The sequence below is a fragment of the Actinia tenebrosa genome, unplaced genomic scaffold (assembly GCF_029948245.1).
Source record: "Actinia tenebrosa isolate PJP-AT-01 unplaced genomic scaffold, QUT_ActTen_1.0 PGA_scaffold2__45_contigs__length_23673736, whole genome shotgun sequence".
Lineage (NCBI taxonomy): Eukaryota > Metazoa > Cnidaria > Anthozoa > Actiniaria > Actiniidae > Actinia > Actinia tenebrosa.
Window position 1 is genome coordinate 15,510,814 of NW_028292579.1, and position 23,699 is coordinate 15,534,512.

At 40.7% G+C, this 23,699-nt stretch overlaps 1 protein-coding gene across 1 annotated transcript; it reads left to right on the top strand.

The window, feature by feature from the left end:
- Window positions 1-978: 978 nt before the first annotated feature.
- On the top strand, window positions 979-23,683 carry LOC148909404 (uncharacterized). The gene is made up of 44 exons (XM_089034121.1): window positions 979-1,000; window positions 1,694-1,807; window positions 2,267-2,380; window positions 2,532-2,645; window positions 2,816-2,929; window positions 3,088-3,201; window positions 3,372-3,485; window positions 3,661-3,774; window positions 3,926-4,039; window positions 4,210-4,323; window positions 4,483-4,596; window positions 4,767-4,880; window positions 5,040-5,153; window positions 5,324-5,437; window positions 5,597-5,710; window positions 5,881-5,994; window positions 6,154-6,267; window positions 6,438-6,551; window positions 6,727-6,840; window positions 6,992-7,105; window positions 7,276-7,389; window positions 7,549-7,662; window positions 7,833-7,946; window positions 8,122-8,235; window positions 8,388-8,501; window positions 8,672-8,785; window positions 8,945-9,058; window positions 9,229-9,342; window positions 9,502-9,615; window positions 9,786-9,899; window positions 10,059-10,172; window positions 10,343-10,456; window positions 10,616-10,729; window positions 10,900-11,013; window positions 11,189-11,302; window positions 11,454-11,567; window positions 11,738-11,851; window positions 12,011-12,124; window positions 12,295-12,408; window positions 16,674-17,471; window positions 17,558-17,671; window positions 17,757-17,870; window positions 23,033-23,146; window positions 23,553-23,683. The coding sequence occupies exons 1-44, from the start codon at window positions 979-981 to the stop codon at window positions 23,681-23,683; spliced, it is 5,625 nt and encodes a 1,874-aa protein (XP_088890247.1).
- Window positions 23,684-23,699: the final 16 nt, after the last annotated feature.

Here is a 23,699-nt window from a genome sequence, read left to right on the forward strand (position 1 = left end):
CCTATTCTCATCAACCTGCACTGGCTTCCTATTGAATATCGAATAAAGTTTAAAATTCTCCTACTAACCTTCAAAGCTCTATATGGCTCTGCTCCTATGTACATTCAAGAATTAATAAATAGATATGGTCCTGCTCGTAATCTCTGTTCGTCCTCTCAAGTATTGCTGTCTGTAAAACCGTATAATCTAAAGTGTTATGGTTATCGTTCATTCACCGTTGCCGCTCCTGTGTTGTGGAACTCTCTGCCTAATCCTATGAGGAACAATACCTCTCTTGAATCTTTTCAAACTGAACTTAAGACTTATTTATTTAGACTTGCTTATGATTTGTAATCTATGTTTGTATCGTATTTATTTATTATTTTTTACAGCGCCTAGAACCGGCTTGTATAGGCGCTTTACAAGCCTCTTTATATTATATTATTATTATTGATAACAGTTATTTGAAAAAAAAAGTGAAATGTATATAAGTGATATTTCCCACTTTTTCTATTATTGACTAAGTTTTGGAAATTTGGGCCTAAGAGAGAATCTTGAATTAAGTCTGGGTTTGAAATTATTCAAATAGTGTCAAAAGATTTTATGACTGGTTTTGCTATGTGCCTTTGGATATCTTAACTTGTTGTTTTGGCCATTTGTAGTAACAGGTCATGTGACGACAACTCCCTAGCACCAGTGCCAAAATGAACAAAATTAGCAACTCGATATAAGCATAAGTAGGTGAAGTTTTAGCTCAAAATATTTCACACAAGAGAAATGCTGTAAAGATAAACTTGAACATTTTGTTAGCATTTATTTATGTGCAAAAATGTGCTAGATGGCAAGCATGATGGCAATGCTGTCCAGCACATTGCTCAACACAAATTCTTCCAAAATATTACATTTCATATTTTATGCCATTTCTTCTCTGTCACATAGAAAAAGCTACTTACCAAAATCGAGATGCTCTCTTCACTTTTGGAGCATATATTGACACAAATGGCCTATCTCAACTTGATAAGTATAGTTCTTCTTTTGCAGTTGCCATGGCAATATTTCATATCACATGGCACGACAAAGTGTCCAAAATGAAAGCTGGATGTCATTTAATTACTAATCAATTGATCCAGTTGAAAAAAAAAAACGTTCTCAAAAAATATACAAGGTTTGCTCTATAAAGTCGAACTTTGCAATAAAAAAAAGGCCCTAAATCAAGGTGGGGGATAGAGGGGGTGGAGGGGGGAGGGACATCATTGTTAACCATAATCCCCTATCTGACTTTTAGCCAACAATACATTTATCACTTTTTGCTGTACACGATGCTCATAATAAATAAAATTAATAATGATGAAAATTAATAATCATTGGATCAATAGTGGATTCCACCATAGTTAATACGGGGGAATCATTCCCCTCTACTTACTATGAGTCCACAAAGTGGCTTTTCTTCCACTGGATTCTAATAGGAATTTAGTTGAATTTAGTTGATTTTTGTGGTGGGAGGAAAACAGGAGAAACAAGGAAAACCTTCTAAGCACAGAAGAGAGCCAACGAAACTCAACTCACATAAAATAATGAGCTTGTCAGGACTCGAACCTGGGTCCCATCGGTGAGGGGCAAGTGCTCTTACCGCTATACACCACCGATAAAAAATACTTAGAAAACTTATAGAGATAAATTTTGAAAAAAGTGTATCTACACCATTTCGCTGCAGACATCAATGAATGTGATACAAGTCCATGTCAGAATGGTGGAACATGCACAAACACTGCAGGAAGCTACACTTGCACCTGTGCTCCCGGTTGGCAAGCACAGCACTGTGATCAAGGTGAGTTAACTTGTATCCGTTTTCATGCTTTCTTGTTCTGTATGTTTTTTGGTTGTGGTTTGGTTGTGATTTTTGACGAAGACAAGTGAATTTGATTGTGAAATTTGAATTTGAAAAGAGTTAAAAGATTGGTCCATTGTTAAAAGTCTACATGAACGATTGCCTTCCAGATATCAATGAATGTGCGACAAATCCATGTAAAAATGATGGAACGTGCACAAATACTGCTGGGAGTTATAGCTGCACATGTGCTCCTGGTTGGCACGCACAACATTGTGATCAAGGTGAGATATATGTGGTATAGGTCTTGGTGTTGTCTTGATCTCTGGGTTTTTTTGAGGTTGTCGTGGATTTTAGGGTTGTCGTGCTGGTGTAGTTATTGTCGTAGAACAGACTTCGAATGCGTTTTAAAGAAAAGAATTTCGTTTTGAAAAGTGTATCCGCACGGTTTCGCTCCAGATATCAATGAATGTGCGACAAATCCATGTAAAAATGGTGGAACGTGCACAAATACTGCTGGGAGTTATAGCTGCACATGTGCTCCTGGTTGGCAAGACCAACATTGTGATCAAGGTGAGATATATGTGTTAGCGGTATCAATATTTTGTTGATATCTTGATGTTTTGTGGGCGGCTACTGTGGTTATCGTTGTGTTAGGGACTTGGACTTCGTTGTAAAAAAAGTGTTGAGTTGCTCAAAGTGTATACATACGGTTTCGCTGCAGATATCAACGAATGTGATACAAGTCCATGTCAGAATGGTGGAACATGCACAAACACTGCAGGAAGCTACACTTGCACCTGTGCTCCCGGTTGGCAAGCACAGCACTGTGATCAAGGTGAGTTAACTTGTATCCGTTTTCATGCTTTCTTGTTCTGTATGTTTTTTGGTTGTGGTTTGGTTGTGATTTTTGACGAAGACAGGTGAATTTGATTGTGTAATTTGAATTTGAAAAGAGTTAAAAGATTGTTCCATTGTTGAAAGTCTACATAAACGATTGCCTTCCAGATATCAATGAATGTGCGACAAATCCATGTAAAAATGGTGGAACTTGCACAAATACTGCTGGGAGTTATAGCTGCACGTGTGCACCTGGTTGGCACGCACAACATTGTGATCAAGGTGAGATATATGTGGTATCGGTGTAAATATTTGGTTGATATCTTGATATCTTGATATTTTGTGAACGCCTAGTGTGGCTATTGTTGAGAAGGGACTTGGCCTTCGTTGTAAGAAAAGTGTTGAGTTACTCAAAGTGTATACATACGGTTTGGTCACAGATATCAACGAATGTGATACAAGTCCATGTCAGAATGGTGGAACATGCACAAACACTGCAGGAAGCTACACTTGCACCTGTGCTCCCGGTTGGCAAGCACAGCACTGTGATCAAGGTGAGTTAACTTGTATCCGTTTTCATGCTTTCTTGTTCTGTATGTTTTTTGGTTGTGGTTTGGTTGTGATTTTTGACGAAGACAGGTGAATTTGATTGTGAAATTTGAATTTGAAAAGAGTTAAAAGATTGGTCCATTGTTAAAAGTCTACATGAACGATTGCCTTCCAGATATCAATGAATGTGCGACAAATCCATGTAAAAATGGTGGAACGTGCACAAATACTGCTGGGAGTTATAGCTGCACATGTGCTCCTGGTTGGCACGCACAACATTGTGATCAAGGTGAGATATATGTGGTATAGGTCTTGGTGTTGTCTTGATCTCTGGGTTTTTTTGAGGTTGTCGTGGATTTTAGGGTTGTCGTGCTGGTGTAGTTATTGTCGTAGAACAGACTTCGAATGCGTTTTAAAGAAAAGAATTTCGTTTTGAAAAGTGTATCCGCACGGTTTCGCTCCAGATATCAATGAATGTGCGACAAATCCATGTAAAAATGGTGGAACGTGCACAAATACTGCTGGGAGTTATAGCTGCACATGTGCTCCTGGTTGGCAAGACCAACATTGTGATCAAGGTGAGATATATGTGTTAGCGGTATCAATATTTTGTTGATATCTTGATGTTTTGTGGGCGGCTACTGTGGTTATCGTTGTGTTAGGGACTTGGACTTCGTTGTAAAAAAAGTGTTGAGTTGCTCAAAGTGTATACATACGGTTTCGCTGCAGATATCAACGAATGTGATACAAGTCCATGTCAGAATGGTGGAACATGCACAAACACTGCAGGAAGCTACACTTGCACCTGTGCTCCCGGTTGGCAAGCACAGCACTGTGATCAAGGTGAGTTAACTTGTATCCGTTTTCATGCTTTCTTGTTCTGTATGTTTTTTGGTTGTGGTTTGGTTGTGATTTTTGACGAAGACAGGTGAATTTGATTGTGTAATTTGAATTTGAAAAGAGTTAAAAGATTGTTCCATTGTTGAAAGTCTACATAAACGATTGCCTTCCAGATATCAATGAATGTGCGACAAATCCATGTAAAAATGGTGGAACTTGCACAAATACTGCTGGGAGTTATAGCTGCACGTGTGCACCTGGTTGGCACGCACAACATTGTGATCAAGGTGAGATATATGTGGTATCGGTGTAAATATTTGGTTGATATCTTGATATCTTGATATTTTGTGAACGCCTAGTGTGGCTATTGTTGTAGAAGGGACTTGGCCTTCGTTGTAAGAAAAGTGTTGAGTTACTCAAAGTGTATACATACGGTTTGGTCACAGATATCAACGAATGTGATACAAGTCCATGTCAGAATGGTGGAACATGCACAAACACTGCAGGAAGCTACACTTGCACCTGTGCTCCCGGTTGGCAAGCACAGCACTGTGATCAAGGTGAGTTAACTTGTATCCGTTTTCATGCTTTCTTGTTCTGTATGTTTTTTGGTTGTGGTTTGGTTGTGATTTTTGACGAAGACAGGTGAATTTGATTGTGTAATTTGAATTTGAAAAGAGTTAAAAGATTGTTCCATTGTTGAAAGTCTACATAAACGATTGCCTTCCAGATATCAATGAATGTGCGACAAATCCATGTAAAAATGGTGGAACTTGCACAAATACTGCTGGGAGTTATAGCTGCACGTGTGCACCTGGTTGGCACGCACAACATTGTGATCAAGGTGAGATATATGTGGTATCGGTGTAAATATTTGGTTGATATCTTGATATCTTGATATTTTGTGAACGCCTAGTGTGGCTATTGTTGTAGAAGGGACTTGGCCTTCGTTGTAAGAAAAGTGTTGAGTTACTCAAAGTGTATACATACGGTTTGGTCACAGATATCAACGAATGTGATACAAGTCCATGTCAGAATGGTGGAACATGCACAAACACTGCAGGAAGCTACACTTGCACCTGTGCTCCCGGTTGGCAAGCACAGCACTGTGATCAAGGTGAGTTAACTTGTATCCGTTTTCATGCTTTCTTGTTCTGTATGTTTTTTGGTTGTGGTTTGGTTGTGATTTTTGACGAAGACAGGTGAATTTGATTGTGTAATTTGAATTTGAAAAGAGTTAAAAGATTGTTCCATTGTTGAAAGTCTACATAAACGATTGCCTTCCAGATATCAATGAATGTGCGACAAATCCATGTAAAAATGGTGGAACTTGCACAAATACTGCTGGGAGTTATAGCTGCACGTGTGCACCTGGTTGGCACGCACAACATTGTGATCAAGGTGAGATATATGTGGTATCGGTGTAAATATTTGGTTGATATCTTGATATCTTGATATTTTGTGAACGCCTAGTGTGGCTATTGTTGTAGAAGGGACTTGGCCTTCGTTGTAAGAAAAGTGTTGAGTTACTCAAAGTGTATACATACGGTTTGGTCACAGATATCAACGAATGTGATACAAGTCCATGTCAGAATGGTGGAACATGCACAAACACTGCAGGAAGCTACACTTGCACCTGTGCTCCCGGTTGGCAAGCACAGCACTGTGATCAAGGTGAGTTAACTTGTATCCGTTTTCATGCTTTCTTGTTCTGTATGTTTTTTGGTTGTGGTTTGGTTGTGATTTTTGACGAAGACAGGTGAATTTGATTGTGTAATTTGAATTTGAAAAGAGTTAAAAGATTGGTCCATTGTTGAAAGTCTACATAAACGAATGCCTTCCAGATATCAATGAATGTGCGACAAATCCATGTAAAAATGGTGGAACTTGCACAAATACTGCTGGGAGTTATAGCTGCACGTGTGCACCTGGTTGGCACGCACAACATTGTGATCAAGGTGAGATATATGTGGTATCGGTGTAAATATTTGGTTGATATCTTGATATCTTGATATTTTGTGAACGCCTAGTGTGGCTATTGTTGTAGAAGGGACTTGGCCTTCGTTGTAAGAAAAGTGTTGAGTTACTCAAAGTGTATACATACGGTTTGGTCACAGATATCAACGAATGTGATACAAGTCCATGTCAGAATGGTGGAACATGCACAAACACTGCAGGAAGCTACACTTGCACCTGTGCTCCCGGTTGGCAAGCACAGCACTGTGATCAAGGTGAGTTAACTTGTATCCGTTTTCATGCTTTCTTGTTCTGTATGTTTTTTGGTTGTGGTTTGGTTGTGATTTTTGACGAAGACAAGTGAATTTGATTGTGAAATTTGAATTTGAAAAGAGTTAAAAGATTGTTCCATTGTTAAAAGTCTACATGAACGATTGCCTTCCAGATATCAATGAATGTGCGACAAATCCATGTAAAAATGGTGGAACGTGCACAAATACTGCTGGGAGTTATAGCTGCACATGTGCTCCTGGTTGGCAAGCACAACATTGTGATCAAGGTGAGATATATGTGGTATAGGTCTTGGTGTTGTCTTGATCTCTGGGTTTTTTTGAGGTTGTCGTGGATTTTAGGGTTGTCGTGCTGGTGTAGTTATTGTCGTAGAACAGACTTCGAATGCGTTTTAAAGAAAAGAATTTCGTTTTGAAAAGTGTATCCGCACGGTTTCGCTCCAGATATCAATGAATGTGCGACAAATCCATGTAAAAATGGTGGAACGTGCACAAATACTGCTGGGAGTTATAGCTGCACATGTGCTCCTGGTTGGCAAGACCAACATTGTGATCAAGGTGAGATATATGTGTTAGCGGTATCAATATTTTGTTGATATCTTGATGTTTTGTGGGCGGCTACTGTGGTTATCGTTGTGTTAGGGACTTGGACTTCGTTGTAAAAAAAGTGTTGAGTTGCTCAAAGTGTATACATACGGTTTCGCTGCAGATATCAACGAATGTGATACAAGTCCATGTCAGAATGGTGGAACATGCACAAACACTGCAGGAAGCTACACTTGCACCTGTGCTCCCGGTTGGCAAGCACAGCACTGTGATCAAGGTGAGTTAACTTGTATCCGTTTTCATGCTTTCTTGTTCTGTATGTTTTTTGGTTGTGGTTTGGTTGTGATTTTTGACGAAGACAGGTGAATTTGATTGTGTAATTTGAATTTGAAAAGAGTTAAAAGATTGTTCCATTGTTGAAAGTCTACATAAACGATTGCCTTCCAGATATCAATGAATGTGCGACAAATCCATGTAAAAATGGTGGAACTTGCACAAATACTGCTGGGAGTTATAGCTGCACGTGTGCACCTGGTTGGCACGCACAACATTGTGATCAAGGTGAGATATATGTGGTATCGGTGTAAATATTTGGTTGATATCTTGATATCTTGATATTTTGTGAACGCCTAGTGTGGCTATTGTTGTAGAAGGGACTTGGCCTTCGTTGTAAGAAAAGTGTTGAGTTACTCAAAGTGTATACATACGGTTTGGTCACAGATATCAACGAATGTGATACAAGTCCATGTCAGAATGGTGGAACATGCACAAACACTGCAGGAAGCTACACTTGCACCTGTGCTCCCGGTTGGCAAGCACAGCACTGTGATCAAGGTGAGTTAACTTGTATCCGTTTTCATGCTTTCTTGTTCTGTATGTTTTTTGGTTGTGGTTTGGTTGTGATTTTTGACGAAGACAAGTGAATTTGATTGTGAAATTTGAATTTGAAAAGAGTTAAAAGATTGGTCCATTGTTAAAAGTCTACATGAACGATTGCCTTCCAGATATCAATGAATGTGCGACAAATCCATGTAAAAATGGTGGAACGTGCACAAATACTGCTGGGAGTTATAGCTGCACATGTGCTCCTGGTTGGCAAGCACAACATTGTGATCAAGGTGAGATATATGTGGTATAGGTCTTGGTGTTGTCTTGATCTCTGGGTTTTTTTGAGGTTGTCGTGGATTTTAGGGTTGTCGTGCTGGTGTAGTTATTGTCGTAGAACAGACTTCGAATGCGTTTTAAAGAAAAGAATTTCGTTTTGAAAAGTGTATCCGCACGGTTTCGCTCCAGATATCAATGAATGTGCGACAAATCCATGTAAAAATGGTGGAACGTGCACAAATACTGCTGGGAGTTATAGCTGCACATGTGCTCCTGGTTGGCAAGACCAACATTGTGATCAAGGTGAGATATATGTGTTAGCGGTATCAATATTTTGTTGATATCTTGATGTTTTGTGGGCGGCTACTGTGGTTATCGTTGTGTTAGGGACTTGGACTTCGTTGTAAAAAAAAGTGTTGAGTTGCTCAAAGTGTATACATACGGTTTCGCTGCAGATATCAACGAATGTGATACAAGTCCATGTCAGAATGGTGGAACATGCACAAACACTGCAGGAAGCTACACTTGCACCTGTGCTCCCGGTTGGCAAGCACAGCACTGTGATCAAGGTGAGTTAACTTGTATCCGTTTTCATGCTTTCTTGTTCTGTATGTTTTTTGGTTGTGGTTTGGTTGTGATTTTTGACGAAGACAGGTGAATTTGATTGTGTAATTTGAATTTGAAAAGAGTTAAAAGATTGTTCCATTGTTGAAAGTCTACATAAACGATTGCCTTCCAGATATCAATGAATGTGCGACAAATCCATGTAAAAATGGTGGAACTTGCACAAATACTGCTGGGAGTTATAGCTGCACGTGTGCACCTGGTTGGCACGCACAACATTGTGATCAAGGTGAGATATATGTGGTATCGGTGTAAATATTTGGTTGATATCTTGATATCTTGATATTTTGTGAACGCCTAGTGTGGCTATTGTTGTAGAAGGGACTTGGCCTTCGTTGTAAGAAAAGTGTTGAGTTACTCAAAGTGTATACATACGGTTTGGTCACAGATATCAACGAATGTGATACAAGTCCATGTCAGAATGGTGGAACATGCACAAACACTGCAGGAAGCTACACTTGCACCTGTGCTCCCGGTTGGCAAGCACAGCACTGTGATCAAGGTGAGTTAACTTGTATCCGTTTTCATGCTTTCTTGTTCTGTATGTTTTTTGGTTGTGGTTTGGTTGTGATTTTTGACGAAGACAGGTGAATTTGATTGTGTAATTTGAATTTGAAAAGAGTTAAAAGATTGTTCCATTGTTGAAAGTCTACATAAACGATTGCCTTCCAGATATCAATGAATGTGCGACAAATCCATGTAAAAATGGTGGAACTTGCACAAATACTGCTGGGAGTTATAGCTGCACGTGTGCACCTGGTTGGCACGCACAACATTGTGATCAAGGTGAGATATATGTGGTATCGGTGTAAATATTTGGTTGATATCTTGATATCTTGATATTTTGTGAACGCCTAGTGTGGCTATTGTTGTAGAAGGGACTTGGCCTTCGTTGTAAGAAAAGTGTTGAGTTACTCAAAGTGTATACATACGGTTTGGTCACAGATATCAACGAATGTGATACAAGTCCATGTCAGAATGGTGGAACATGCACAAACACTGCAGGAAGCTACACTTGCACCTGTGCTCCCGGTTGGCAAGCACAGCACTGTGATCAAGGTGAGTTAACTTGTATCCGTTTTCATGCTTTCTTGTTCTGTATGTTTTTTGGTTGTGGTTTGGTTGTGATTTTTGACGAAGACAGGTGAATTTGATTGTGTAATTTGAATTTGAAAAGAGTTAAAAGATTGTTCCATTGTTGAAAGTCTACATAAACGATTGCCTTCCAGATATCAATGAATGTGCGACAAATCCATGTAAAAATGGTGGAACTTGCACAAATACTGCTGGGAGTTATAGCTGCACGTGTGCACCTGGTTGGCACGCACAACATTGTGATCAAGGTGAGATATATGTGGTATCGGTGTAAATATTTGGTTGATATCTTGATATCTTGATATTTTGTGAACGCCTAGTGTGGCTATTGTTGTAGAAGGGACTTGGCCTTCGTTGTAAGAAAAGTGTTGAGTTACTCAAAGTGTATACATACGGTTTGGTCACAGATATCAACGAATGTGATACAAGTCCATGTCAGAATGGTGGAACATGCACAAACACTGCAGGAAGCTACACTTGCACCTGTGCTCCCGGTTGGCAAGCACAGCACTGTGATCAAGGTGAGTTAACTTGTATCCGTTTTCATGCTTTCTTGTTCTGTATGTTTTTTGGTTGTGGTTTGGTTGTGATTTTTGACGAAGACAGGTGAATTTGATTGTGTAATTTGAATTTGAAAAGAGTTAAAAGATTGGTCCATTGTTGAAAGTCTACATAAACGAATGCCTTCCAGATATCAATGAATGTGCGACAAATCCATGTAAAAATGGTGGAACTTGCACAAATACTGCTGGGAGTTATAGCTGCACGTGTGCACCTGGTTGGCACGCACAACATTGTGATCAAGGTGAGATATATGTGGTATCGGTGTAAATATTTGGTTGATATCTTGATATCTTGATATTTTGTGAACGCCTAGTGTGGCTATTGTTGTAGAAGGGACTTGGCCTTCGTTGTAAGAAAAGTGTTGAGTTACTCAAAGTGTATACATACGGTTTGGTCACAGATATCAACGAATGTGATACAAGTCCATGTCAGAATGGTGGAACATGCACAAACACTGCAGGAAGCTACACTTGCACCTGTGCTCCCGGTTGGCAAGCACAGCACTGTGATCAAGGTGAGTTAACTTGTATCCGTTTTCATGCTTTCTTGTTCTGTATGTTTTTTGGTTGTGGTTTGGTTGTGATTTTTGACGAAGACAAGTGAATTTGATTGTGAAATTTGAATTTGAAAAGAGTTAAAAGATTGGTCCATTGTTAAAAGTCTACATGAACGATTGCCTTCCAGATATCAATGAATGTGCGACAAATCCATGTAAAAATGGTGGAACGTGCACAAATACTGCTGGGAGTTATAGCTGCACATGTGCTCCTGGTTGGCAAGCACAACATTGTGATCAAGGTGAGATATATGTGGTATAGGTCTTGGTGTTGTCTTGATCTCTGGGTTTTTTTGAGGTTGTCGTGGATTTTAGGGTTGTCGTGCTGGTGTAGTTATTGTCGTAGAACAGACTTCGAATGCGTTTTAAAGAAAAGAATTTCGTTTTGAAAAGTGTATCCGCACGGTTTCGCTCCAGATATCAATGAATGTGCGACAAATCCATGTAAAAATGGTGGAACGTGCACAAATACTGCTGGGAGTTATAGCTGCACATGTGCTCCTGGTTGGCAAGACCAACATTGTGATCAAGGTGAGATATATGTGTTAGCGGTATCAATATTTTGTTGATATCTTGATGTTTTGTGGGCGGCTACTGTGGTTATCGTTGTGTTAGGGACTTGGACTTCGTTGTAAAAAAAGTGTTGAGTTGCTCAAAGTGTATACATACGGTTTCGCTGCAGATATCAACGAATGTGATACAAGTCCATGTCAGAATGGTGGAACATGCACAAACACTGCAGGAAGCTACACTTGCACCTGTGCTCCCGGTTGGCAAGCACAGCACTGTGATCAAGGTGAGTTAACTTGTATCCGTTTTCATGCTTTCTTGTTCTGTATGTTTTTTGGTTGTGGTTTGGTTGTGATTTTTGACGAAGACAGGTGAATTTGATTGTGTAATTTGAATTTGAAAAGAGTTAAAAGATTGTTCCATTGTTGAAAGTCTACATAAACGATTGCCTTCCAGATATCAATGAATGTGCGACAAATCCATGTAAAAATGGTGGAACTTGCACAAATACTGCTGGGAGTTATAGCTGCACGTGTGCACCTGGTTGGCACGCACAACATTGTGATCAAGGTGAGATATATGTGGTATCGGTGTAAATATTTGGTTGATATCTTGATATCTTGATATTTTGTGAACGCCTAGTGTGGCTATTGTTGTAGAAGGGACTTGGCCTTCGTTGTAAGAAAAGTGTTGAGTTACTCAAAGTGTATACATACGGTTTGGTCACAGATATCAACGAATGTGATACAAGTCCATGTCAGAATGGTGGAACATGCACAAACACTGCAGGAAGCTACACTTGCACCTGTGCTCCCGGTTGGCAAGCACAGCACTGTGATCAAGGTGAGTTAACTTGTATCCGTTTTCATGCTTTCTTGTTCTGTATGTTTTTTGGTTGTGGTTTGGTTGTGATTTTTGACGAAGACAGGTGAATTTGATTGTGTAATTTGAATTTGAAAAGAGTTAAAAGATTGTTCCATTGTTGAAAGTCTACATAAACGATTGCCTTCCAGATATCAATGAATGTGCGACAAATCCATGTAAAAATGGTGGAACTTGCACAAATACTGCTGGGAGTTATAGCTGCACGTGTGCACCTGGTTGGCACGCACAACATTGTGATCAAGGTGAGATATATGTGGTATCGGTGTAAATATTTGGTTGATATAGTGATACATTGTGAACGGGTAGTGTGGCTATTGTTGTAGAATGAACTTGGACTTGGTTTTAATTTTTTTGAATCTGCGTTTTTTTAGTTTTTTTTGTTTTTTGTTTTTGTCTTTTGTGAGATTTTGATTTCTGAGAGAGGTGAATTTTATTTTAAAATTGGAATTTTTGCTTAAGGAGCAAGATTTTTAAAAAGATGTTTAACCCATCGAATGGGCGCCAACTTTAGATCTGTTTATATTGAAGAGCTTTATAACTTCACACAGTACAGGAACCATTTTTGTTTTAATTTCTTCATACAATACAAATTGAAAATTGTTATTTTGGATATGAATGACGCAACTAAAATGGAGCGCTCCTGTTGTGTGCCGACACAAAACACGCGGTCCCAACCAATCTGAACGCGAGATTTATAAAAGTTATGATATAAAAGGGTCAATAAACATAAATTTGCATATTTGCACGTGTAAATGGAGAAAGAGGGAGAGCTTGAAGTATAGTAAGACGACAGATACTTTGTGTAAAGAAAATCAATCGAAAATACAACAGTTTTCGTCCATGTATGTCCAACAAAGTGTTCCCGTTTGATTTTTAAGCAATGGACATAACTTCACGGAAAACCTCTCTTTTCTACAAATTTAAGTCCAAAAAAAACAGGAATCGACATATGTATTTAGAGATAGACAGATGACGAATTAATTATAACAAAATTGAGGTATTTCTAGCGAACAATCGTATATTTTTAAATTCTAGAAAAAGCAGTTTCGTTAGCCTGCGATCGACAATTGCAAATCATCTGTTTAATCAAAGACTTTCTTTAAATAGTTTTATTATTTCTCTCATTGCTTTATTATATTTTGAATGAAATATAAAAAGTAATTTAAAAAATTTAAGTAGGTTTTCCAGCTAGTCTAAGTACAAAAATGTGCTTATATTTGTGTTGTTGAAAGACAAGTTCTTGTAAGACTGAATGAAATGTTTGGGGTTTTTCTTCAAAAAGCTGAATAAGATATTGCACAGCGTTTACAATGTCCAGCTACCGAGATAGTAAATTTTTATTTTGCATTATATGCCAATTATGGAAAATTTGCTAATTATGGTTCTTCAAATTGAATAAGGTTTTTGATTAATTGGAAAATCGCGCTGTTTCGTAACTTCGAGTCACAGCTTGTCTCACATTTAACACTCGCTTTCTACTCAATAAAACATTTAAATAATTCATGTTTTTCGCATACGCATCGTCTTGTTTTCTTTTCCAACAATCAATCAATCAATCAATCAATCAGTCAATAGTTTATTTAATCACGTATCGTCCAAGAGCTTATAAAGCTCGTTCAAAATACGAACGTGTACAAAAAGTTATATATACATTAAAAATTATATTACGCTATATATTAAGTATGTAAATCAAGGAGCTAGAGGGCACGCACTAAACCCGTGAAACAAATACTAACTTTTGGTACTGAATGGTGATAAATAAACAATAGAAAACAAAGGATTCTGTATGAAATAGTACTAATTAGTACTAATTAATGTTCACGGATTTAGTGCGTACACTCTAATATCTAAATAAGGATTCTATACCATTTAAGAAATAATTACTATATACATATATATGCTTTTATTAAAATAAGAATAGATATGTAAACAAAAAGTAAGTAGCTAAAGAAGGCAAAAGGACCCCCCTCCACCGGACCTTGCACGAGCAGCATGAGTAAGGCAAAGCTTAAGTGAATTGGTATTTTCAGAAAGTTTATAGATTAAGGTGTTTTGATACAGATTCGTGATCACCAAACTGAACTTTTTCAACCGTCGCGTTGAAAATGTTCTGTTTGTTGGATCATTTTCGAATTCATACCAGTTATTTCTCTTGGTTTGAAGTTAGTACTAATATATATTTTGTTAAAATCAAAGTTTTAGACGCAAGAAAATAGGGAAAAATCAGAAATTGGAAAAATTAAATTGCGCGCGTTTCAGATGTGATCTAAAAAACTGTTAGCTTCTAAGAATCCCCAATTCATGACAAAAAAATGTCAAAGCATTAAAGAATTTCTTATTCGAACATTTCATATTCTCAGTTTTGTTTATCGCTTTTGCGCACTCGGTTAAAAAAAATTACTATCAAATAAAATTACTTCAAAAATACCCTAAAATGTTGCTGTTGTTCTTGATTTTAAACTGTGTAAGTTTGGTCAACTATTTCCTTGCTGGTCTTCAGAATTTTTTTTTCAAGAGCGTTTCAATTAAAGATTTAGCAAAATCTTCAAAGTTTTGCGTTTTCCACGATTTCTCATAAACGGCTCAAACTGTCTCTTTGAATTTAGCTACGTCTCCTAAAAGATATATAACCTATACCTGCAGAAAGTCATTTGATTCATTCTAACATTTTGTGCTACTTGGACGAAAATCGCTCCAAAATTAAAACTCTTTCATTTGAGCTAAAACTTTGCTGAAATAATCTTTGATACATTAACAACCACTCACTGAAATATCTTTCTGATATTCGAAAGAAAAGTGCCGAAATTTTCCAGCTACTTTGAAACCTTCGAATATCAACAAGTATAATGACACAGGGAGCGCAATCTCTGGAAAGTGCAACTGGTATCCACGAGTTCTCCTAAGGGCGGTTTGATTTTTTTTCGTGGTATTCTGAAGTAGAGTCTTTGTAGTTTTCTCACAAATGTGTGCATATCAGTCGACGATTTTGTTTTTAGTAATGATAAAAAGAATAAAATAAGATAAATTCAGAAGATATAACTAGCTAAAAACTAGTGTGAGCTGCGTACCAAAAATTATCCTGCTCATGTTATTGATCGCGCCATTCGCAAAGTTGCTACTATTGATCGTACCACCGCTCTCATTCCTCACACTCGTCCCTCTAATGATCGCATTCCTTTCACTCTTACGTATCATCCTATTAACAATTCCATTAAACCCATTGTTAACCGCAACTTTTCTCTGCTTGACTCTGATACTCGCACTTCTGCTATTTTCAACAACCGTCCTCTTTTTTCTTAAAAACGTGATCGTAATCTTCGTTCTTTCTTGGTCAAGGGAGTTCTTCCCTCTAACAAAGAACCTGGTACTTTTCGCTGTTCTCGCAAAACGTTATTATACTTGTCCTCATATAGCCTCTCACATTTCTGTTGTCTGTCTTAAATCCACTGTTAAAATCACTGACCATTTTGTTTGTACCACTTCTAATGTTGTATATTGTATCAAATGTACCCGCTGTAATCTTTTATATGTGGGAGAAACTGGCCGCCGTCTTGGTGATCACATTTGCAATCATCTTTATGATATTCGCAATAACGATCCCACCAAACCAGTTTCCCGCCATTTCAATCTAGCTAACCATTCTCTTTCTGACTTCATTGTTTTCGGTATTTCTTTGATTAACGGCAACAATGATTGTCGCAAGACCAAAGAAATGCGGCTTATTCACCTATTGGGCACTCTTAGTCCCAACGGGATTAATGAACGCTTTGTTTTCAACTAACCCTTTCTTTTGTCTTTTGATTGTTTGTTTCCTTGCCTACCTTGTTCCTATTGGTTTCTTTTCTCTTATTCTATCATATAAACACTCCTTTCTACCACCTCTTTCTCTTTTACTCCGACGAAGGACTAGCGTCCGAAACGTCAGTAAGTTTTTTCATCTTTTCACGGTGTATAATTTAACTTTTTATCATTACTGTTTCATTAGAAAAACCGACGCAGCTCACACTAGTTTTTAGCTAGTTATATCTTCTGAATTTGTTTTTAGTAAATTAGGGTAGCCAATCACGGCGCGCGATTGCTCATATTCAGTGGTTGTTTATATGAAAATATATACAGCTTTCTGAAAAAGGTGCAAGGGGCGAAAAGCGATAGCTTATAAGCGATAGTCGATAAGTGATTAGGAGATAAAAGAATACCTGGAATAACTTGTTTTCCTAATTCTATTTTTGTCAGTAACACAGATGTTGTTTGAGTATTTAGTAGTAATTGTAGTTGACGAAACCATTTAAAACACCTCGATTATTCGTATTTGGATGTATGATTACTTTGCCTTTCGGTCATGCAATCGCCAATCACAGATCGCCATTTTACGTCGCTCCAAAAATGTTTTATTATTATTTATGAAGTAGCTGTATATTATATATGTTCCTTTCAGCAAAAAATATTTCTTAAAGTATTAAAAACAATAATTGTTTTCTGTTGGTATGTGACAATCACTTGTTTCCAGATGTGGACGAGTGCTCTAAGGATCCCTGTAGGAACCAAGGAACATGCTCAAACTTTGCTGGTGGCTACAACTGCACGTGCGCCGTGGGATGGCAGGGGCATGACTGTGAGCAAGACGTAGATGAATGTGTTGACAATCCGTGTCTTCACGGAGGAACATGTAGCAACACCGTGGGCAATTTTACCTGTGCATGCACAGTTGGCTGGCAAGGCCACAGGTGTCACAATGAAATCAACGAGTGTCTTTCCAATCCGTGTCAACACAACGGAACGTGTACCGACCTTATAGGCAGATACTCGTGCGCTTGCATAGTTGGTTGGAAAGGCAGGAAGTGCGAGGAGGATGTGGACGAATGTCTAAACAGGCCATGCCTGAACCGAGCAGCATGCATCAATTCGGCGGGAAGTTACTCGTGCGCATGCGCATCTGGATGGCAGGGAAAGCATTGCGATGAAGATGTCAACGAGTGTCTGATCGAGCCGTGCCAAAACAACGGAACGTGTACTAACGCCGTTGGCAGCTACACTTGCGCATGCCCAGCAGGATGGCAGGGACAGGACTGTCATCAAGATGTAGACGAGTGCCTGGACGATCCATGCCAGAACCAAGGAACATGCACCAACTCGGCGGGAAGTTACCAATGCAGTTGCGTGGCGGGCTGGCGGGCACACGACTGCGACGAGGATGTGGACGAGTGCGAAGCGAAACCATGCCAAAACCAAGGAACGTGCACGAACTCTGCTGGCAGCTATGCTTGCAGTTGCGCGGTGGGATGGAAGGGACAGCACTGTGAGGAAGGTAAGGATGTTGTGCGCAGCGTTGGGCCGAGAAATGCATGGATTTGTTGTTGCAACTGAATCTTGTTTTTGGGGGTTTGCTTTCAGATGTGAACGAGTGTGAGAATAACCCTTGTCAAAACCAAGGCACTTGTTTGAACTTTGCTGGCGGTTACAACTGCACATGCACCACCGGATGGTACGGCAAGAACTGCGACTTAGGTAGGTCTTTGCTTCGGCAGTTGGGTGTGCGGAGCTGTCCCTGTTTTGCGATTGATTGATTGTGGTTGTGCTTTTGTTTTAACAGACGTGGATGAGTGTCAAGCAAACCCATGCCAAAACCAAGGAACATGTGCAAATTCTGCCGGAGGCTATAACTGTAGTTGCGTGGACGGATGGCAGGGCAAACACTGTGAACAAGGTTGGATCATTTTGCATGGAGTTGTTGCATGTGAGCAGGGGGAATCGTGATTGACCCATACGTGAGCGCGGGTTTTTCCCACGCCAAGTAGGCATGCGTCCCCCGCGGGTAAAGCCCGGTTAAACTCGATTTGCCCCCTTACTGCTGCTGTGTTCGCGAGATCTATGATATATATATGCACGAACGTTTCTTAAAATAGTGTCACAAACGAAGGTTAAGATATTTCCTATATATAGATGGACGCCATCATAAGCATTCGGGACAAAACTGTACGCAAACTGCGGACTCAAGTCTTAGAAAGGCCGGACGACGACTTCGCCTTCACGACATTCACAGAAGGAAACGTAGAAGAAATTATGGATGAGGATAGAGCAGAAAAAATAATAGACCTGATGCCTGAAGGTGATTACCGCTTACAACTAACGTTCATAAAGTATTACGACGGCGAATGGACAATAGAAAAGGGTCGCAACCCTATCCGTGCGTCAGGCAGGCAGGGGCTTTTCGTCTTAAATAAGAACACCAGACCAGGAGCGCTGGTAGGCATCGACATGTTGTTCTACGAAGTTGCTTACCCTGTTACGGTAGTTATCAATGGCGCATACAAGATTAAAGAACCGGACGTCAAAAAGCTCAAACCAATGCGACACCCCGGCAACTGCGTCGCTAAGCTCGTAAGAGAGTTCTTCGAAGATTCTTCCCGCGGTGGTAAACTCACATTGAAAAGAAAAGAAGCCATAAGGAAATAGGAGCAAGCTACCCGCAGGAGCGGCGCAACCATAGAAAACATCAAGAAGTTATAAGAGCATATTTTCCCCCCCTTTTTCGACAACCATTTTCGGCTACCTTTTCTACTCCCACACGGGCTTTCCTGGTAGACACATTTTGCGTAGGAAAAGTATTTTTTGTGTCCACTGTTCTGGGAGCAAACCCCAGAAAAGTAGGTGGAGGCGATTTGCCTCTCCTTTTTGCAAGGACCCCTCGTAGCAAGGGTGTCCACCAGATCGACACCCTCTATCTACGTCGCGGTAGTTGCGCCAAAGTGGCTACGTAGCCTGGTATGCGAATTCCCTGTATTGTCTTTTGCGCTCTGTAGAGACCTTCCAAGATCTCCAAACGTATTTGTGTCGTCCTTTGTTTTCCCGGTATGTATGCGACCATGCCCATAGCTATATACAAATACATCTCTATATCCTATGGACCCACGGAATACCCTATGGATCCACGGTGCTTGTCCACGGAATGCCCATATCCGAACCATATTCCGTAGATATATATGGCAACACCCAAAATACTATGCGAGGAAGAAATCGCAGGATTGTTGGAAGACAGACGAAATGGAGTAGGGCTGCAAAAGGTAGCCAAAAAGTACGGCATAGGCATACCAAAGATACGCAGGATAGAGAGAGAGAATGGTCTGGGTGTAGCAATCCCCGAAAAACCACCTACTACGGATTTGCAGAAACATTTCCTAGAAGTGCAGGATTCCTTTGCTATAGTCCTGGACGATCTCCAAAAAGCTAGAGAAGAACTGCGGGACGCAAAGGAGGAATTGCTAGCCAGAATGGACCAAAAAGATGTGGAAATAGATCCCGAGTTGGAAAATGCGGTAGAGGACTTGTCCGACGAAGTAGGAGTGGACAAAAAGATAGACTGGCAAATAGCCGGCAATGTGCTATTTGCGCTAGTGGGCGTAGCTGCCGTCGTAGCTGGGATCGATCCCACCAAACCAGTTTCCCGCCATTTTAATCTAGCTAACCATTCTCTTTCTGACTTCATTGTTTTCGGTCTTTCTTTGCTTAACGGCAACAATGATTGTCGCAAGACCAAAGAAATGCGGCTTATTCACCTATTGGGCACTCTTAGTCCCAACGGGATTAACGAACGCTTTATTTTCAACTAACCTTTTCTTTTGTCTTTTGATTGTTTGTTTTTATTTCCTTGCCTACCTTGCTCTCATTGGTTTCTTTTGTCTTATTCTATCATATATACACTCCTTTCTACCACTTCTTTCTCTTTTACTCCGACGAAGGACTAGCGTCCGAAACGTCAGTAAGTTTTTTCTTCTTTTCACGGTGTATAATTTACCTTTTCATCATTACTGTTTCATTAGAAACACCGACGCAGCTCACACTAGTTTTTAGCTAGTTATATCTTTTTAAACTAAAGTCTAGGATTCCGGAGATGGAGTAGACACGTGCACCAGTCGGTCTTTCTTCTTTGCTTTGGTAGTCTTTTCTCTGCCTATTTTACAGTACAAAGGCGGCTGCGCTGTCCAGTCTATTTCTTGTTTGTCCAGGAAATGCCCCCAGACTGGAGTAGTAGCATGTTCTACCGTGCAGCCCTCCAAAACGCACTCTGGGCATTTCTCCGATAGGAACAGGATAGTCCTTTCTTTTTTTCTGTAGGTGGTTTTGGCGTATCTCCAGCATTGGTACTCGCTCTCCTGCATGTGTAGAGCCTGCACGCATTCTTTGTTGGGCGGCGCCGGCACTTCTAGTAGTTTTCCTGGATTTCTGGGTATCGAGTAGTCTATTTTCCTAGCCAATTCGTAGTACGTATCCAAACCGGGTCCTTCCGGCACGAATACAGTAGCCACGTTGTTTTTCCACTCCAGCAGTATTTCTTCTCCGGGAATAGCTACGCGCATGTTTTCGCTTGCTTCGAACTTCCCAGCCGCAAATGCATCCAGCATTGCTTCTATAGCCCACGCAATGCAGGTTTCTTTGCCTTTTCGCAATGCTACGCGGTGTCCTCTCGCAGGCCAAACGGTATCTACGTTTTTGGGCACTGCGTATCCTAGTATTTTGTACTCTCCTGCAGGTATTTCTTGCATTCGGTGTACTTTGGGTCTTTTGTCGTCCTCCAAGTAGGACTCGGGGCCTTCGAAGAACAATCTACGCAAATTGTCTGTTCTCCTGGAAATTCTATCCAATAGTTTCCTGTATTTCTCCAACTCTTTCTCTATCTTTTTCCTGTCCTCTTCTTTCTGTCGCAGCACGGAGTTTCTTTGCTCCAGTAGTTCTGCGTGGTATCTTTTTGTGGCTCCTACCCACTCGTCTCCTTCCAAGTCGTCCTGTATGTCTTCCAATTTTTGCTGTCGTTTTCTTTTGGACAAGAAGGATATTCTGCGGTCCGTAGGCACTTCTAGTATTCCGAAGAGACTCTTTTCCACTCCTATCTTTTGTGCCTTCTTCGTGCGCCAAACCCACTCCACATGTTCCGTAGTTGGGAGAAAGTCTGGGATAGTAGGAGGATCTTTGTGCACTCTGGTGGGTTTGTTAGACTCCGCCAGCACCGTATGCGAGTCTTTCGTGTAGCATCGCAGTGGTGCTATCTCCACCGGGTCCAATCCTTGCACATCTATGCGAAATATGGGGCATTTGCGTAGGCCAAACTCTGCTATAGTCCAAAGTACGCACTGTTCCCATCTTTCGTTGCCTCGTACGCGTATGCCGGCTATCCTACCTGTTTCTGCGTGGCAGTACCAAGCTAGGAAGATTTCTTTTGTCTCCTCGCAGCAAATACACAAACATCTATCCAAGTGTTTCGCGAGTGCCAACCACATGTTCTTTGGCGGTTGTACTACGAATATGTTTTCTAGAGGTTCTATAGTCTCCGCAATAGCATTCGTGTGTTCTTTGGAGAAATCCCTGCCATAGATGGATATTTCCACTCTACTGCATCTTTTCTGCACATCTGGATGCAGGAATGTTCTACGCAGGTGGTCGTTCGGACAATCCACGTACTCTGCCAACTTTGCGCCTACTAGATTCTGCACTTCTCCGGCTTCGAAGTTGGATACTATTTTGTTGTATATTTTGGTCCTTTTTCCGTCTTCCATCGAAGTGCAAACGTGGCTGCCTACTTGGTGCGTATTGTCCAAAAGAGTACCTTTGCGTCCACCCAGTTCTCCCTGGTGTTCGTAGCCCAGCTGTCGCAGTCTGCGTACCAAAGCTTTAAATTTCCTATCCACGCTTCCGGAGAAATCCTGTGTGTAGTCTACGGAATAGATACCATATCCGTGGGAATCTAGCAAAGTAGCAAACTGGGGTATCTTTTCCTCTACGGTTTCTATGGACAATTCCGAGGTGTCTGCTTTGGCTACGAAGACCGCTGCAGGTTTTCCGTGCAAACTCTACCACTTGGCTGCCATGTGGGAGACGCGATCTACTATTTTTCCTTTCCTGCAGCTGTGTACTATTTGGACATGTAGGAACGTACCAAAGGCTTCCTGGGTCGCAGTGGATATTTTGGAGACCAGCGTTTTTGCATTTCTGCATATGTCGTTCTCTGCGACAAATCCATAGACAAACACATCGTCTACGAACGGTGGTAGCCCGGATAGCGGCTGCAGGCTTGTAGTACCTTCGTTTCCGGGCAAATAGTCGCACTTGGATATGTCTGGTAGTAGATTTCCATCGTATGCGTTGTCCAACAGCAAATGTGCCAACACCCTATTTTTCGCACGTATACCCATCTCTTGCAATGTTGCCGAAATACTCTTTTGCTCTTCCATGTATATATAGGGTGTCGAAGGTTTTTGGCTACTAAGAGAGGCGTTTCGCAGCCCTTGCGAGGGAGCGGCCTGCGTAGTACAAGGGACTCGTCCCATACAAAAAGGAGAGGCAAATCGCCTCCATCTACTATTCTGGGGTTTGCTCCCAGAACAGTGGACACAAAAAATACTTTTCCTACGCAAAATGTGTCTACCAGGAAAGCCCTTGTGGAAGTAGAAAAGGTAGCCGAAAATGGTTGCCGAAAAAAGGGGAAAAAATATGCTCTTATAACTAGGTACAAACTTGGGTTTCAAGCACTTTATACAAAAATCATTAGCAAATTCTTTACATTCGTGCATATATATATCATAGATCTCGCGAACACAGCAGCAGGAAGGGATCAAATCGAGTTTAACCGGGCTTTACCCGCGGGGGACGCATGCCTACTTGGCGTGGGAAAACCCGCGCTCACGTATGGGTCAATCACGATTCCCCCTTACCGCTGCTCATGTGTCTGTGATTGTCGAGACTAACTAAGATAGGGTTAGGGGAAACAACGCGCGCACGACGCTGTAAAATGATTTTGACTTCGATGCCGCCGGCCTCCATGGTAGGACTTGAAGTTAGGCGAGAACTGAAGCGAAAGCGCTTGTTTCCTTGCAGATGTGGACGATTGTCTTCTGAATCCTTGTGAAAACGATGCGACGTGTACCAATACGGCAGGCAGTTACAAATGCACCTGCAAAACAGGATGGACAGCACAGCACTGCGATGAAGGTGAGTATTGCTGTGGTTATTCTCTTTGTTGCTGTCAGTGTTCTCATTCTTATCATGATCGTTGTTGTCGCTTCGAGCTTTATCATTTTTTCGTGCCGGTGATCATTATTGGTACCATTATTACCGTCATCGTTATCTCGCTCATCATCATTATTGTCCTTGTTAGGTCAATCATGATTGCTAGCAATTCTATTTTGAACTTAATCGTCGTTGGTTTCGTTATCATTTGGATTTTGGCAATTGCTGGTTGGTAACTTCCAATCGCTTTGATCAGCCATGAATATTTCTTGCCGTTTTCCTGTTGTTAGATTGCCACCAATATATTAATTTTGCTTGAATGCAGTTTGGTGTGACTGTAGAATCCTTGAAAATGTTTTTTTTTTTTTTTTTTTTGCTTTGTTCGTAGACGTCAACGAGTGTCTGACGGAGCCATGTGCAAATCAAGGAACCTGCATCAATTCTAATGGCAGTTACTCGTGCGCATGCGTAGATGGCTGGCAGGGGGTGCACTGCGATGAAGGTGAGTGCACTTGGTAGTCGCTGTTGATTGTGG